The sequence below is a fragment of the Pristis pectinata genome, chromosome 22, assembly GCF_009764475.1.
Source record: "Pristis pectinata isolate sPriPec2 chromosome 22, sPriPec2.1.pri, whole genome shotgun sequence".
NCBI lineage: Eukaryota > Metazoa > Chordata > Chondrichthyes > Rhinopristiformes > Pristidae > Pristis > Pristis pectinata.
The window spans coordinates 17,785,264-17,802,943 of record NC_067426.1 but is presented as its reverse complement, the minus strand read 5'-3'; the positions used below and the strand labels follow the sequence as shown (position 1 = coordinate 17,802,943).

Genomic DNA, 17,680 nt, shown 5'->3' with positions numbered 1-17,680 from the left:
TCTGGCAGCTCATTCCAGATACCATATACTCTCTGTGTGAAAAATTTACCTCTCAGATCCCCTTTAGACCTCCCCCCTCTCACCTTAAAACTATGCCCTCTGGTCTTAGACACTCCTACCATGGGAAACAGACACTGGCTATCACCTTTCAGCCTCCTTTGCTCTGGGGAAAACAGACCCAGCCTATTTAATCTCTCCTTGTAACCCAAGCCTTCCATCCAGGCAGCATCCTTGTGAGTCTTTTCTGCATCCTCTCTTTCCTGTAGGTTGGTGACCAGAACTGCACATAATACTCCAAACATTTTGTACAACAGTAACATGAAGTCCTAACCCTTGTTCTCGGTGCCTTGGCCAATGAAGGCAAACAAGCCATATGCCCTCTTCACCACACTGTCTACCTGTGTTGTCATTTTTAGGAAACGATGTACCTGTGCTCCAGGTTCTCTCTCTACCATGCTCTCCAGGGCCCTGCCATTCACTGTGTATGTCCAGCCCTGGTTTAACTTCCCAAAATGCATCACCCTGCACTTGTCTGAGTTAAATTCCATCTGTCATTCCCTTGCCTAATTCTCCAGTTGATCTAGATCCTGTTGTAACTTTAGAAAACCTTCTTCACTGTCCATTATCCCATCTGCAAACTTATAAACCATACCACCTACATTCTCTTCCAAATCATTAATACATATTGCAAACAACAGAGGACACAGCATTGTCTCTGCGGCACACCACTGGTTACAGGCCTCCAATGCAGTTAGTGTAACACTATTACAGCACCAGCGACCCGGGTTCAATTCTGGCCACTGTCTGTAAGGAGTAGGGCAGGCACGGTAGCGTAGCGGTTAGTGTAACAGTATTACAGCGCCAGAGACCCGGGTTCAATTCTGGCCGCTGTGTGTAAGGAGTTTGTATGTTCTCCCTGTGTCTGCGTGGGTTTCCTCCAGGTGCTCCGGCTTCCTCCCACATTCCAAAGGCGTACAGGTTAGGAAGTTGTGGGCATGCTATGTTGGTGCCGGAAGAGTGGTGACACTTGCGGGCTGCCCCCAGAACACTCTACACAAAAAAGATGCATTTCACTGTGTGTTTTGATGTACATGTGGCTAATAAAGAGATCTTAAGATATCACTACCACCCTCTGCATCCTACCACCAAGCTAATTTTGTATCCAATTGGCTAGCTCACCCTGGATCCCATGTGTTCTAAGCTTCTGGACCAGCCTACCATCAAGCACCTTGCTAACGTCCATGTAGACAACTTCTACTGCCCTGCCATCATCAATCCTCTTGGGGATCAGAATCAGGTTTCTTATCACTGACATATGTGGTGAAATTTGTTGCTTTGTGACAGCAGTACAGTGCAAAGACATAAAGATTACTATAAGTTACAAAAAACTGCTCCGACACCCCTCCAGTGCAGAAGTCACCAAGTACTTATCCCAACCCTTCCGATGACACACTGAACCCTTTTATTGTTTTGAATTTCCGCCCCATCAAAGAGATAAGGATTTTGACTGGTCATCCACAGACGTAATGTCAGGGGCGTGTGGCGTCACGTACGTTACATAAATGTTACCTCCCCTGAACTCTGCAGAGGGCTGACAAAGTTTACGCGAGGAGGACAGAAAGAAGGGAAGGCGCGGTCGGAGGGCTCGCAGCAAATCTCCATTCGGGCTGTTGTTTTTTTTGGAGGGGGGGGGGAGGTGTGTGATTTATGATATGGATGCTTTAAAATCAGCAGGACGAGCGATCATAAGGAGTCCCAGCATTGCGAAACAAAGCTGGGGAAGTGGTAAACACAAAAGTAGGTGTATCTGCGTTTACGGGCTGGTGTTCTGGTCTGGGGTGGTGAGGTTGGGGTGGCGGTGGGGGTTTAAGAGCCGCCAAATTGCTCTGTGATGCCGGGTTGCGGACGCTGTTTGCGTGAGATCTTTGTTGGAAAGTGTTGGTTGTCTCTCCCTCTCCCTCGCACGCATCCGGACCGGAGCTCGTCGCTACTCGTCCCGGCACGGTTAAACTTTCTGATAGTTTGAGGACAACGCGAGTAATGAGTGAAAGAGAGGGAAAGTGCGGTTGGAAATGGAGAAAGCTACAACAGGTCTCTCGCGGTTGCAGCTAACGTGTCAACAACCAGGAAACTGTCAGTTTCACCCGCTGCCACTTCTTTTTAAATTGCAATTATTCTGTAATCCTTTGGCTTCCAACCCGTCCTGGATTGCACAGTTATTTCATGATTATTACTTGTTTAAAGTATTTTTTTATATAAGTAAAGCAGTTTTTTTTAAAGGCGTCTTCCCGAGGCAGATAGACTCCTCCCCTCCTCGGTCGGCTGACGCACTCACCCCACCAGGCAGCGCATGTTGCCGGCATGCATCCTGACTTTTATCCCAGAACCGGAAAGGAATCTCAAGTATGTCTTCGGCGAGTAACTATGCGACGATGCAAAATGCCCATACGCATCAGTTATTTATTTTTATGTTTATCATCAGCTCCTGTGACCGTGCAAAGTTGTTATCTGCTGTTATTTTGTAATGTGGCGATTGCACAATATCTCGAATGGTGCTGGTGCGACTGTAGTCTCAGAATGTCTTGTTACGTTGCACTGGTCTGATAATTGCCGGATTAGACTGTCCATAGAATTATAGATAAAATGTTGCTGTATAACATATAGATGACATGGTGTAATTTGTCTTCTATTATGTGGTCAGCAGCTCTGTTGACCGCTGTTGTACAAAATGTTTGGAGCATTGTGTGCGGTTCTGGTCACCAGAACTGCACCAAGTTGCCACTGGTCAGGGAGAACCATTTTACGGGCTGTGGTATCAGTTTCCCCTTTTCCAATGTGATTTACCCTTGGCCCTGCGTGTAGGGGACTTGAGGTGCCTCAGAAACAATAAACTTGCAACTAAATTGAAGAATTCCCACAAAAAGCAAACCAGGGAAAACATCAATTATAATTAACATTTTAATTATTGTTCAGAAATTTAAAGATTTGGGCTGTATACGTGTGATTAAAGTGAAAATTGACGTAATAAAGTGTGGAAAGTTACAGGACTTTTATTGTGGAATGGAGAGATTGTTTAGAAGTAATTACATCAGCATTTTATTTTAAAAACTGAATTCACCTCATTTCATTGGGTTTAACATTTTGATGAATTTACAAAAGGAATAATCCATAGAAGAAAACAGCAAGTGGTGATTTTTGTATTAGTTGCTGCTTTTAAGGCTGGTATAATGCACTCTCCAGAAGAACACATTGTTACTGACAAGAAGTTCTGGATTTCCACATTCGTGCATGTGCAAATGGCAGAATTTGCCGTCAGTTTGGCAGAGGTATGATCGTAAGCATTGGGATTTTTATATTCTCAATTCTGGGCCAACATTTTGTTTTTTTTCAAGAAGTGATGGCCTGTCAGCTATCTGTTCCAACCGATTAGTCAGATTGTAACAGCTGCTCACGGCACAATATAAGCCTGTAGAGCCATTCCTAAAATATCAAAACTAATGACGCTTATGGCTTCTGCTAATGAGATTTTTAGATGAAAACGAGAGTGGATCAGTGAGCCTGTGGCTTTAGAGATCTGTCAAATGTGCTGTGTTTGGAACTGTTTTCGTCATTCTTGAGGAATGGAAAAGGATAGTTTCCAACTTGTCTGAATTCAGAGTTACCATATTTGTTTTTGGCTTTAGTGAATTAGTTTAGAGTCTGTTTTTGTGAGCATTGGTTACAACAAAAAGACTAGTAGTGTTTGTTTCCTGAATTCTTACATATAAAACTTTTTTTTTCTAAAACATTCTGTACATTTAATGAAAATGGGTATTTTCACAAGGTCTTGTGCCTTTTGGACGTCCTTATTTCGTAATCCCGATAAATATGCATGGAAAGTCATTTGTAAATTCCTGCAGCTGGTGATTAATCCATTAATAAAGTTCCTTGGTGCTGATTAAGAGAATTAAACTTGTTCAGTGCATGTAAAGTGCCTGCTGCGAATGTCTAAACAGACACCTCGCATGGAATTTGTCATGTTCAGCATTGCAGCTTCTCGTCGTTACTGCACTGAGTTATGTACTGGACACCTAGAGTAGGTGGTGAAATCACACCTTACAACTTCGAAGGGCACAGTATATTTGTACTGACTGTACTAAACTTACAACAGTAAGTTTGGTAGTTTATTTGGAGAGAAAATGACATGAGCCAGAAGAACCATGTTTATGTTGTGGTATTTATGTGCAGGACATGTACGGTTTCAAAATAACTCTCAGAAATTATGTTGGAAATCTATAAATGGAGGTTTGTAATGTTTTCATTAAGCTGGTACCCTGCCTCAATGCATGACATTTGACCAAAGCGCACTCTTTCTATTTAAACTTGCTCTATAAGTAGTCTGTTGGAGAAAATACCACTGTATCTTTTTGCCACTTGTTTCACTCACAGTATAACTTCTACTTCCCTTTCAACCATTCCATTCCTGAACCAACCTGCACAACCCTAATTACTATCTCGGTATAGCAAAACTATGACCACTTCACACTATAATGGACTTTGTTTTTCTTTTGTTCTAGTTGTGTTCTTTCTTGTGTAATTTTGTATAATTTATGTTTAATATGTTTCTGTTGTGAATGTTGTGTCTCTAATGCTATGTGCCTGTGATACTGCTGCAAGTAAGTTTTTCATTGCATCTGTGCATATGACAATAAACTGGACTTTGACATGGGGATGCTAACAGTTTCTCCAAGATAAGTCTAGTTCATTTTTTTTTAGATTCATTAACAACTCGATCAAGTCTAGAAATAATAGAATTTCTTCTTTGTTCCTTTTCTTTCGGTCATATCCTATTTTATCATTACTGAGGATAAAAACTTATCCTACCTTTGGTTCTGTATGTACCAGGATTGGAGCCCTGAGTTTTCCTTCAACAAGTGGATTAGTTCAGTCATGCTGAAAGATTTATAGAACCATGTGATGGATGATTAGGTATTAAAAGCTTTTATTTAGCAGTTTGAAACAATGCATTTGTCCATATTCAGCAATTTTAATTTCAGATTTGAAGTTTAGCTTATTGCAACTGGGGTATTATTGTAACATACATAGTTTTGTCTTGGAATTCTGGAGGAGGCTAATAGTGCATTATGCTGCCTAGCACATACATTAGCAGTTGGTGCCAATTATCCGAATGAATTCGTACAAAGCATTTGAATGTCCCTAGACAAGGTCCTTGCATGCTGTCACAATTAATCCCTCTGTATATTGGCCACAGCCAACAAACCATCCTTGAGGTAGCTTATCCCCAGATCACTATGTATGACAAACAACAACAAATTTCGCATAATATAAGTCAGTGATGGTAAATTGGATTCTGACTGTACCAACAGACACATGGCATCTATGAATGATCCTATAAATGCCACTGAAGCAACTGTGAAGCTGCAATAGAGAATGAACCAGTGAATTGATATATAATCATTGTGGCATTTTATAATGGTGGTGAGATTGGCTGAAGCTGCTGTTTGGAAATGTTTGCTCAAAATTTGCATGACAATTGCTTTCTAGCAATGAGGTTCCTATTACCCAGAGTCAACTCAAGTTTTTAGTTCCGCACGTTTGGGTGCTGATTGATTTTGAGCTGGTAAGCCAGAAACCTATTTTAATTTTGAGGTGTTGTTTTGGATCCTAGTAGAATCCTATGAAAGTAGATGCAATTCTGATCAGGAGCAGGTCATTCAAACTATGGTGCTGTTCCTCAGCTATCCTATCCACCTGTTGGATTCTGCTCTCCGAGGCTCACCTCTCCATGTTTTAGCCCAATGTTGGCCATTCTGTATTTAAAAGCCTGTAAGAATTGGTGGGTTTTAGATGAATGATTCATTCTTCTAACAACTTGCCAGTGCCTCAGGCAGTAGATCTACTGTCTCCCACCTCCAACAAGTCAAGTTCAGTCCTGACCTTTGGTGCTATCTGTGTGGAGTTTGCACATTGTTTGCATTTTCTTCCCACATCTCAATGTGTGAGTTGGTCGTTTACTTGGCATTTGTAAATTGCCACCAGTTGGTAGATAAATTGTAGAATCTGGGGTGGGGGGGGGGGGGTGTTGATGGGAATGTGGGGGAGAAGATGAAGAAATTAATGTAGGATTAATATAAATGGGTGCTTGATGATTGGCCAGACTTGGTGGGCCAAGGGGCTGGTTTCTGTGCTGTATAGCTCTGACTCTAGAACCAAGCTTTCAACCTTGCACATGATTGGATTTTCAGTGTGTTGCTAAACAATGATGATGAATGTCAGCAAAGCATTCTCGCTCTGGTCCCCTAGCATCTTGACATCACTCATGCATACGTCATCCTATCTGAGATCATTTACTTGGCTCAAAATAACAGCTCTGTTCTGGACTCAATGTTGTTGTATGATTTCAATATTTTTTGAAGACTGCAGTGCTAGAAATATTCTCACTTCCTTGCCCTGAAAGTTATGGATATATTTCCCATTTCACGAGTTGACTGCGTAAACTGTTGTCAGTACTGAGGGAATGCCACATTGTTGAAGGTATCATTTTTCCCAATGAGATATAAACCAAGGATGAGTTTAGGTGGATATGAAAGAATCCATTGGAGTTTGGTTTTGGAATGGGATGTTGTCCCAGTTTCCTGGCCAACATTTGGGCCCAGACCTTGTCATTCTTCTCTTTACTGCTTGTGGGACATGATTGTGTGCAAGCTTGCTTCTTTGTTTTCCAACATGAATGCATACTTCTATTTTTTTTAAAAGTAATTCATTGCCTTTGGTATTGGTTTATTATTGTCACTTGTACCGAGGTACAGTGAAAAGCTTGTCTTACAAACCGATCGTACAGGTCAATTCATTACACAGTGCAGTTACATTGAGTTAGTACAAAGTGTATTGATGTAGTACAGGTAAAAACAATAGCAATACAGAGTAAAGTGTCACAGCTACAGAGAAAGTGCAGTGCAATAAGGTGCAAGGTCACAACAAGGTAGATTGTGAGGTCATAATCCATCTCATTGTATAAAGGAACCATTCAATAGTCTTATCACAGTAGGGTAGAAGCTGTCCTTAAGTCTGGTTGTACATGCTCCTGTATCTTCTACCCGATGGAAGAGGAGAGAAGAGAGAATGTCCCAGGTGGGTGGGGTCTTTGATTATGCTGGCTGCTTCACCAAGACAACGAGAGGTAAAGACAGAGTCCAAGGAGGGGAGGCTGGTGTCCGTGATGTGCTGGGCCGTGTCCTCAACTCTCTGCAGTTCTTTGCGGTCCTGGGCAAAGCAGTTGCTGTACCATGCTGTGATACATCCAGATAGGATGCTTTCTATGGTGCTTCAGTAAGAATTGGTGAGAGTCAAAGGGGACAAACCAAATTTCTTTAGCCTCCTGAGGAAGTAGAGGCGCTGGTGAGCTTTCTTGACTGTGGCATCTATGTGATTTGACCAGGACAGGCTGTTGGGTGATGTTCACTCCCAGGAACTTGAAGCTCTCAACCCTCTCGACTTCAGCACCATTGATGTAGACAGGTGCATGTACACTGTCCCCTTTCCTGAAGTCAATGACCAGCTCTTTTGTTGACATTGAGGGAAAGGTTGTTGTCATGACACCATTCCACTAAGCTCTCTATCTCCTTCCTGTATTCTGCCTCATCGCTGTTTGAGATATGGCCTACAATGGTGGTATCATCTGCAAACTTGCAGATGGAGTTAGAGCAGAATCTGGAGCGTATAGGGAGTAGAGTAGAGGGCTGAGGATGCAGCCTTGTGGGGCACCAGTGTTGAGAATAATCGTGCTGGAGGTATTGCTGCCTATCCTCGCTGATTGCCGTCTGTTTGTTAGAAAGTCAAGGATCCAGTTACAGAGGGAGGTGTTGAGCCCTAGGTCTCGGAGTTTGGTGACAAGCTTGCTTGGGATTATTGTATTGAAGGCAGAGCTGTAGTCAATAACCAATAGTCTAACGTAGGTGTCTTTACTGTCCAGATGCTCCAGAGCTGAGTGTAGGGCCAGGGAGATGGCATCCGCTGTAGACCTGTTTCAGTGATGGGTGAATTGCAATGGGTCTAGGTTGTCTGGTAGGCTAGAGTTGATGTGTGCCATGACCAACCTTTCAAAGCACCTCATGATGGTGGATGTCAAAGCCACTGGTTGGTAGTCATTGAGGCATTGATTTTCTTCGGTACAGAGATGATAGTGGTCTTTTTAAAACAGGTGGGAACCTGAGATTGAAGCAGGGAGAGGTTGAATATGTCCGCAAATACTTCTGCCAGCTGATCTGAGCACACGGCCAGGGACACCATCTGGGCCAGGTGCTTTCCTTGTGTTCACTCTCTGGAAGACTGATCTTGCGTCTTCCACTGTGATCACAGGTTCAGCTGCATTGGTGGCTGTCAGGGTGGGCGGTGACAGTCCACTTCCTTTATGTTCAAAATGCACAAAGAATGCGTTAAGTTCATCCAGAAGGGATATGCTGCTGTTAGCTATGCAGCCCGACTTCGTCTTGTAGCCTGTTATGGCATGTAAGTCCTGCCAGAACTGATGGCTGGTCAGGGACTCTATTTTGAGTCAGTATTACCTCTTGGCATCCCTGATAGCTTTCCAAAGGCCATACCTTGATTTCTTGTACAGATCAGGATCACTAGATTTGTGTGCAGCAGTCCTCTCCTTCAGTAGTGAGTGGATCTCCTGGTTCATCCATTTTGGAGTTTTTGAGGATGGCAAAGGTGCAGTTCTTTCCTCATGAAGGATCCAGCCATTTGATTATTTGACTGAATAATAGAAATATGCAGCTAAGAAGTAGACCATTCAGCCCATTGAGTCCATGTCGGCCACAAGCAATTTTAGATTAATCCCATTGTCCAGACAGTGGTTTGTAGTCTCTGTGGGTTATGGCTTCTTTCAAGTACTTTTAAATGTTGTGGGCACTTCTGCCTTTACCACCCTTTCAGGCAGTGATGTCCAGATTGCCTTGTTGTAAGAGAAATGGTAACTAGGTTTGATTTTCAGATCCTTTTTCTTATTTGAATTATCTCAGTATTGAATTGTAGAGCACAATTTTTGTATGTTATGCAAATAAACTATTTTAATCAGAGTTTTCTATGAAGATTGTGGACATTCAGCACTTTTGCCCAGTCTCTGCCATGCTTTTGATTTACCTGGCAAATGTGATAGCAAAAATTAAAACCAGCTCTAAGAATATGACACTGAATAAGAGATCATGTGGTGAAGATGTTAAAATTCTGCCAGTATGAGCTAAAGCAGATATTTCTGCTTTCCATAATCTGCTAAATCATTGAGCAGGTAGCCTGGGATCAGAATTTGCTCTCAGCCTGTGGCTGTTTCATTTCTCAAACAACCAATCATCAGTTTTTAGAACTTCTTCCTTTCATGTGCTTCCATGTGACAAGTCATGATACAGAAGCAAAATATGGCAGAGTGCTAGAAATCTGAAAATAAAACAAAGCTGGACATTCAGGTGTCTGGCAACGTCAATGGAAAAGAGAGTGAATTTATGCTTCAGGTGAATGATCTTCCCATAAAACTTGCAAGCAAGGCAGCTGTGCAGTGGGGATCGTGTTCAGAATCGGTTCCGAGAGGTGTATTATTGATTTTATTTTTAATAGTGTAATTGGACACAAGGCAGAGTCTGGTATTTTAAGTCTTCCATGCATGCCGTTGTCAGAATCTTGTCATGTTAGAAAATCATACCTTTTTTCCCCATTAATTATATTGTGTTAAAGCATGACTGGACACTTGAGTAGCGGTTGGAATTCACCCTTCTATAGTGCACTGAGCGACAACTGTATGTAGCACTAGCATCCTACTAGGGTCCTGCAAAGAAAAATCAGAAAATTATTTTTTTTAAAGAAAAAGGGTTTTAACAACAAAACTGTCAGGTGGTGTTCACCTGATCTGTGTGCAGGAACTGTACCTGGATACCTGGCGAGGGCAGAGCACACTGCTGCCCTGTCATTGCTGCTCTGGCTGCAGGGAAGCAAGTCAGAAGAAGAAATAGAAGCAGGAGGCATTCTCTTGGACCTTGTGCCTGCTCTGACCATTGGATTAGACTGTGGCTGATCTTCTACTTCAGCGTCCCGTTCCTGCACTAACTTCATGTCCCTTAACTTCCACAGCTGCATCTTTCCCTGGCTCCAACACCTTGCTTCCACAATCTCTCAATTCCCTTAAGATCTAAAAGTCTTTCGGTGTTTGTCTTCGTTATACTTGGTGGCTGAGCCTCATCCTCTGAGTGATGGGTTTAAGAGTCTTGGATAGGAAGCTGGCAACAGCAGGACAGATGTTCTGGCCCTTTGAGCCCCAACCCACACGAATGGGCCAGAACACCCATCCTGCTGTTTGCTGCCTTCCTCCACGAGAGTAACAGCTGCAAAGTGTGTCCATCAGTGACCCTGCTGAAGGAGAGACTGCCAGACTCTGGTGTATCTGCACCTCATGAGCCTCCTTATATTGTAGGAAGTCACGTGACTGGCTTTTGCATGTACTGCTAACAGGAAAGTTAATGGAGCACCACCTAAATGTTTCTTTCTACATCACAGGCAAGGCCTGACATCTGAATTCCTTTCCTTATTAAAAAAGGATTTGGAATAAAAATACTGCATTGCTTAAACAAGATGAGCTTATTTTAATTGTTGGAGATGTTGAAAACAGAACAGCATCAAATTTCATCTCAAAATGGATTCGGGAAGTGTTATCAAATACACTGCCTCCTTTAAAATTGTAGAACCTGTCAAGTGTATGTGTCCGTGTGCACCATACTCTAGATGTGCAGAGTTAAAATCCTAACGGCATTTATTACACAAAGACCTGCTAACTGAGCAGTGATGTGAGGCAGAGAATGAACATGTGCTTTCACCCAGTGACATCCGATATTTTCAGGTTTGGTATTAGTCAGAGGGGCAAACTGGTTCTTCATGGCTCAGGTTTGTGCGAGAGGTGTGTGTTTGGGATTGTTGGCTGTAGGGTGGAAAAGCCTGGGGCAAAGATGGGTTCTCGCCCTGTCATTCAATTTCTTTGTTACTTCCACCTAGCTGAGATGAGAGATCAGACTGAAAGTACTGTAAATCTTTGTGGCACCTTTTTGCTTGAGTAAGCAAGCAGATGTTGCTGGTTTCAAGAAGTTCTTTCACATCCACTGGTATTCTGTAGGTAGTGGTAGGTTTCTTGAGACGTGGCTGCATTTTTTTGCCCCCTTCTCCCCAAGAGACAGAGCCAGGTTTCCTCCTGGGGCCTCTGACCCTCTGCTATCTGCCTGACCTCCCTAAGATCTGGCCAGCTCCACAGCCCTCGATGATCACTTCCCCAATTAACTCCCCTGCCCCACCACAATCCTCTCCTACAATCACCTTCTTATGCTCTTTCCCAAAATAAGTAAAACTTTACTCCCCTTTTTGAGGTGAGCAGCAACTGGCATAACACGGGTGCTCTGTGGAGTCTGTGTAACAGGCTTTATTTGTCCTGTACTTGTCATTATTGGGCCACCTGGGTGGATGGATTTAATCATCCTATCCAACTGAAACCGACAGAGGTTTGACTACACTGCCCAGTGCCATAGGGTCGTCGCTGGCTGGTGTTCCTCACAGTGATAAGCAGCCTGGTACCTGACAGAAGCTGCATCGAGTTGACCAGCAGAGCAAAAATCTGATCGTCTGCCTTTGGAAGGCCGCTATATGTAGGTACACACAGTGGTTAATTGCTTTCACTTGGAAATTCAGAATTATCATGAAAGTAATTCTCTTTCTGCCTTCAAGTGATTTGGATTATGAAAGTTAAAGAAAATAGCAGGGTACAGTTATTTTTCAAGATGTGAATGACATGCTTTACTATCAGGTAATGTTAATATATCAGACCCTGTATAGTATTCTCCCACCTAACTCTCTGAGACCTAGACCAAGCCAGGACTCTGTTCCTTCTAAGATAAGATGTTTATTTATTAATCACATGTACATCAAAACATGCAGTGAAATGCATCTTTTTGCATTACTGAGAATGTGCTGGGGCCGGTCTGCAAGTGTCGCCACTCTTTCGGCCCCAACATAGCATACCCACAGCTCCTAACCTGTTTTGGAATGTGGGAGGAAACCAGAGCACCCAGAGGAAACCCACGCAGACACGGGGATAAACTACAAACTCCTTACAGACAGTGGCGGGAATTGAACCTGGGTTACTGGCGCTGTAATCGTGTCATGCTAACAGCTACACTACTGTACCTCACTTACCATCCAACAGTGTTGAAATCTCAGCATTTGGATCACTAGCAGTGGTGGTTAATGCTAATTGCAATGTTGGTTATAATTCAGCAGAGATCAGCTAAAGCAAATGATCTGGGTTCAATTCTTGGTTCTGGGGCTTCCACCTAAACTGTATTTGCCAATTGAGCTACCAGGGCCCTACAGTTTCTACCATTTGTACGGAGTTTTTAAGAAGGACTCATTCCAGCTGCCACCATATGGGAGAGATTAAATAAAAGATTTTAAAAGGTGGGAGTTTGCTCACTCCCAGTGCCAAATGGAAAAGTAATTAGGGGGTGACTCCATCTGTCGGGTCACTTTCCAACAGGAGCTGTGGTTGGTGGGTTGTACGTTCTGGTCCAACGTCGAGACATTGTGATCAACGGCAGTGACACTTGCAGACAGAAGTGGAGTGTCAAAAGTGGAATAATGAATCTGGCAGAGGCAGTGGGCAAAACATTGATGCCCCAGTGGGGTCTCTTTAATTGACACCTCTTTCAGGTGAACCAGGATGAATCTTGCCAGGATGTACATGGGTCAGTTTCCTGATGGCCATTAGTAAATCTGAGAGTTTTCACTGCAGTGGCTCAGTGTGTACAAAACAACTTGTGCATAAGCTAATGTCTACGAATGGGTCTGTTCTTGAGGTGATTATTTCCGATCTCTGCCTTGTGTATGGCTGGAATTAGTCCTAACTCCATGCACATGATACAGACTCTCTAGTATCCTTCTGGCTCAATTGGCAAATGCAGCATAGATTTGAGTCCCGGGAAACCAGCAGATTTGACCCCAAGTGGTTTGTTTTAGTCAATCTCAGCTGGAGTATAAAGATTGTTGCAATTGGAATCCTAATGTGTGCATGGAGTAGAAGAGAAATGGATGCCCAGAAATTGTAGGGTGCTGTATTCGGAGAACTGGAAGGCTGCTGGGAGAAATACGACTGCCCAGTTGGACAACTTGCAAAAAAAATAAGGGAAAATGGTGAAGACCTGTGCTTAAATGAAAAAATATTAATAGGGCAGTTTGCACTGTGAATCTGCGGTAAACTTTACCTGTGCCTTTTCCTACAACAACTACTATGGAGTTCACAGTTACTGAACCTCTGCCACACTGGCCACTGGAAACCATTATTGGGTGTTAAAGAAAATGCTGTCACAGCACAGCTGCATCTGGCAATGTATAGGACTATCATCACAATCAAATAGTGGGTTGCTATATAGATATGTGGTGTAACTTTTTAACCCTTGGAATGTGTCTGTTGTAGGGAAAATGGTTACGGCTATCCCAAGCAGTTAGATGGCTTAAGAGAGCATTTTAAATTGTATTGCTTTGAGAATGGGATCAAATAAAGGACAGATCTGGCAAACACTGGTCAGCTTTTTAAATGAACCACTTTATTTTTAAAAAGAAACACATTTTCTGGATTTTTTTTCAATTGAATACAAATTCTCAAACATCTGTTGTGAATTTGTGTTTTTTGGATTATTAGTTCATGCCTATAGATTGCCAGTTCTGTAACGTAACTACTGTGCTATAGTGTATTATGGTTAAATTGGGTGTAATGCAAACAGTCACCGGTATACCCATGTGCTTTTAATATTTGTCTATACAATGTGCTAAAGCTGAACCTAAGTTTAACAATTAAATATGGGGAATTTTATTTGGAGAATTATGTACTGTGACACAAGAACAAATACTTCACTGGATATTTTATCTTTCATTAACTAATTTGTTGCTGTAAGTTATAATGGAATATATTTTACCTATTTTTGGTAAGAAAATTTGAGAATATAAAGTTAGGTTCCAGTGACAAAAGATAGATTTCCAAGTAAGAAAGGTATGTCACTAAACCTAACATTTTAAAAAAAAGTATGTGAATTGGGAAATTGCTGAAATACTTTGATTCTTCAGATGTGTTAGATAGTTGTTCCTCACTTGGATATAGAGGCAGAGGGCACTCTGTACAAATTACTCCAACTTGCAAAGTACTTGAAGTGATGTCTGTACGATACCTGCTACAAAGAGTGCCATCCAGTTGGACTGAAATGTCTTTCAACACAGGGCTATAATTTAAATTCCAGTCCTTCTGATCTGAGGATTAAATACTTAGCTGCAGGATTTAACTTGTGTTTCAAAGACAGTCTTGCATGCAGATATGAATTCAGTTTTCATTGGTGTCTTTGGATACCTTTTGCCTCTATCTTTCCCATGTTTTAAAAGTGTGTACATGTTTGTACATTATTTTCTATTCCTCTTGATGTGTATAGTTTTCACTTTGCAAAGTGCTAGTAGTTCACACAGAAGATAAGCTGGGTGACCTGCTGGTAGAGTGGTGAGCACCAGGGTCCTGGATTTGGTCCTGACCGTGGGTGCTGTCTGAGAGTTTGCACTTTCTCCTGGTGACCCTGGGTGCTCCCGCTTCCTCCTACACGCTAATGATTTGCTGATTGGTTACTTGGCTACTATAAATTGCCCCTCGAGTAAGTGGGTAGCAGGAAAATTGGGGAGGGGAAGATGATGAGGAAATCAAAGGAAAAATGGGTGCTTGATTGTTGGCATGGATATGGTGGGCTGAAGGGCCTTTTTATGTTGCATTACTACATCAACTGATTTGGAGCAAGCAACTAGTTAATCAGTGTAGAAATGTAAACATTTCAATGTTGCTTGCTTCTTTGCAGAGGGTGTAAGATTTTGAGGGTGTGAGGTAAACTTACCTGTTTCTGATTTAGTTAATTTAGACTGAGTAATTTTTCTTGATGTGTGTACATCCCTTGCAAGCCTGATTATTTGTGGCCATTCCTTACTACTATTGAGAAAATCGGGGATGAACTGCTGTATTCCAGGGGCCAATGGTACTTTGTTGTGGCGGTTTGATTTGTCAGCATGACTTGTTGCAATATTTCATTGAGCAGTAACCTTACTGTGGATCTGGAGATGCACATAGGCTACGGCGGTTAAAAACAGGAGGTTTCCTTCTCTAAAGGACATCATTGAAGCAGATTGACCCGAGCAACAATTCATTAGTTTTGTGGTTATAAACGGTTTGTATTTCTCAATTGTTTGAATAACAAATTGTTTTCCACAGGTGTTGTGGTGATATTAAGTCTCCGTTACCTAGTTAATAGTCTAGACCTTTGGATTAATAGTTTGACCACTATGCCTCAGTACCAGATGCGTACCATACAATTGTTAGTTTCGTCACTAGTGAGGTATTTTGTGCTCATGTGCCATCCACAAATGTGCCTTTCCTGCAACAACTTTGAGGTAAAATGCACTTCCCTATTTTACTTTAGGCCCCGAAGTGCTAATGCCTGCTTTTGCTGCATTCTTGTAGGGTGCACTGTGATCCAGTAGTAGATGTGGCATCAAACCTCTGACTCTTCGACTTGGTGCCTGCAATACCCAGTGACATATTCAGTAGTTTAGGGGTTTAAAATTAACTTTATGCAAAAATGGTTGCATTTACAATTATAAGGTGGTTGCTCTCCTGCTGATAGAGAAATTATTGAATGTGTGGATTTACTTCGCAACTGATGGAATTTCACAATGTGTGGCAATGAACTGTGTTTTAGAGTAGTGCTCGACTTGGGTGCAGTGTACAACAGGGAAATCAAATGGTTCAAGTCTGTTTGTGCTACTCTTGTAATTTGCACCAATCAGCTTGAACAGTAAAGAATGGAAGAGCAGATTAAAACGTAATCAGCTGGTCAAAGAAATAAGCAGTCTTTCCTGCTCGTGTCAGAAATGATCAGTTCTCATGCAAGATCATACACTTTAACAGTTAACTTACCTTTTCTCCCTCCACAGATGCTCTTTGATTTGTTGAGTATTTCCAGCATTGTCTTTTATGTCAGATTTCTGCAGCTGATGGTTTGTTTTTTTTCTTTCTCTAACTCCCCTCACCCATCCTCCACTCACACTTCTCCAGTCAGATCCCTCTCTTGGATGGCACCAGAAGTAATTGTCACCTGGACAACCCTGGATGCCACCCTGTTACTGACATTCCCTCTGTTCCCTCCACCCCTTGGCCTTCCTGCAACTTAAAATACATGGGTTCTTACAAATCTAGTTCCAATAAAAGACCATCAGCCTGAAAATTTAATTCTGCATCTCTCTCCACAGCTGCTGCCTGATTTGCTGAATATCTTCAGCATTTTCTGTTTTTATTTCAGATTTCCAGCATCTGCAGTTTTATTTTTGCTATTCAGAATTTGTGATGATGGTTACAGCCACATAATGAAACATGATCACCCTTTCTTAAAGTATGTTGCTTTGGTCTGACTGCATTAGACTTCTCTAAATGACTAGCTATTTCTTCCTTGATTTTCAAATCTGGCATCTTTCCAACAGCAGACTTAAGCTGACTGGCCTGTAGTTCCCTACTTTTTGACTGCCTCGCTGCATGAACATTGCCTTCACGGTTTTCCAATTTTATGGCATACTGCTGGAACTCAGTGAGTTTTTAAAAAAAACTTCAGTCGATGTGTCTGCTATCTCTGCAGGCACTTCCTTTACAAACCCTTGAATGCAAGCATTGGGTCCCAGCAGCAGGTCTGCCTTTATTCCCATTGATTTGTCCTTCTTGATAGATGTTTTTCCCTCCTTTGAAACCAGCCCATCTGTTTCTTTGGGATGTTTGCAGTATCCTCCACTGTGAGGACTGGTGCAAAAGTATTGGTTTAAATTACCTGCCATTTCTTTGTTTCCCATTATTAATTCCCCAGTCTTATTCTCTAGAGGTCCCACACTTACTTTGGCTGTCCTCTTCCTTTTTATATATTCATAGAAGCTCTTGATATTACTTTCCAATTTTCTTTCTAATCAATTTTGTATCTCCAGTTGAGCTCTTTAGTGCTGGCTCCTGAAATTCTCAGCTCTCTGGTCTACCAGTAACATTTGCAACATTGCATGTTTTTGGTTTTGATTTAATATTTTCCTTGATCTCTGTTAACCATAGATGGTTCATCTTTCTTGTTAAGTCCTTTCTGGTTGGTTTATTTCTGCTGAGTGTTACGAAATAGCTGCTTAAATATTTGCCACTGCTGATCTACTGACCTGTCTTTCAGCCTATTTTCCCAGTCCACTCTAGGCAACTCTTCCTTCGTGCCTTTATTATTGCCCTTATTTAAGTTGACGATGTTGGTTTTTGGGCCAGAGATGTTTGCCTCAAACTGTATCTGGAATTTTACCATGTTGTGATCACTACTCTGTAGAGGATCATTAACTGCATAATATCTCATTAATCTGACCTCATTATATCAGATCAAATATAAAGTAGTCTGTTCCTGGTTAAGTTCCATAATGTATTATTCCTAAGAAAGAGTCCCCAATTCACTCCTCCACCCATAGTACCTTGCTAGTTTGATTAACCCAATCAACATAAAATCACCCATGATATTTGCAGTTTCCTTCTTGCGTGTTTTTGATACTTCCTCATTTGTGG

The 17,680-nt window shown here is 42.0% G+C and overlaps 1 protein-coding gene across 2 annotated transcripts in view; it reads left to right on the top strand.

The window, feature by feature from the left end:
* The first annotated feature begins 1,580 nt into the window (after nt 1-1,580).
* The window catches only part of ldlrap1b (low density lipoprotein receptor adaptor protein 1b), a 42,789-nt gene continuing 26,689 nt past the window's right edge, over nt 1,581-17,680 (top strand). The window contains exon 1 of one of the 2 annotated variants that reach the window (XM_052036487.1): nt 1,581-1,797. In XM_052036487.1, coding sequence (XP_051892447.1) covers nt 1,713-1,797 — 85 coding nt within the window. In that variant the 5' untranslated portion in view covers nt 1,581-1,712. Of the gene's footprint in view, nt 1,798-2,322; nt 2,404-17,680 lie in introns of those variants that run through there. The other variant, XM_052036488.1, reaches the window with a different exon arrangement.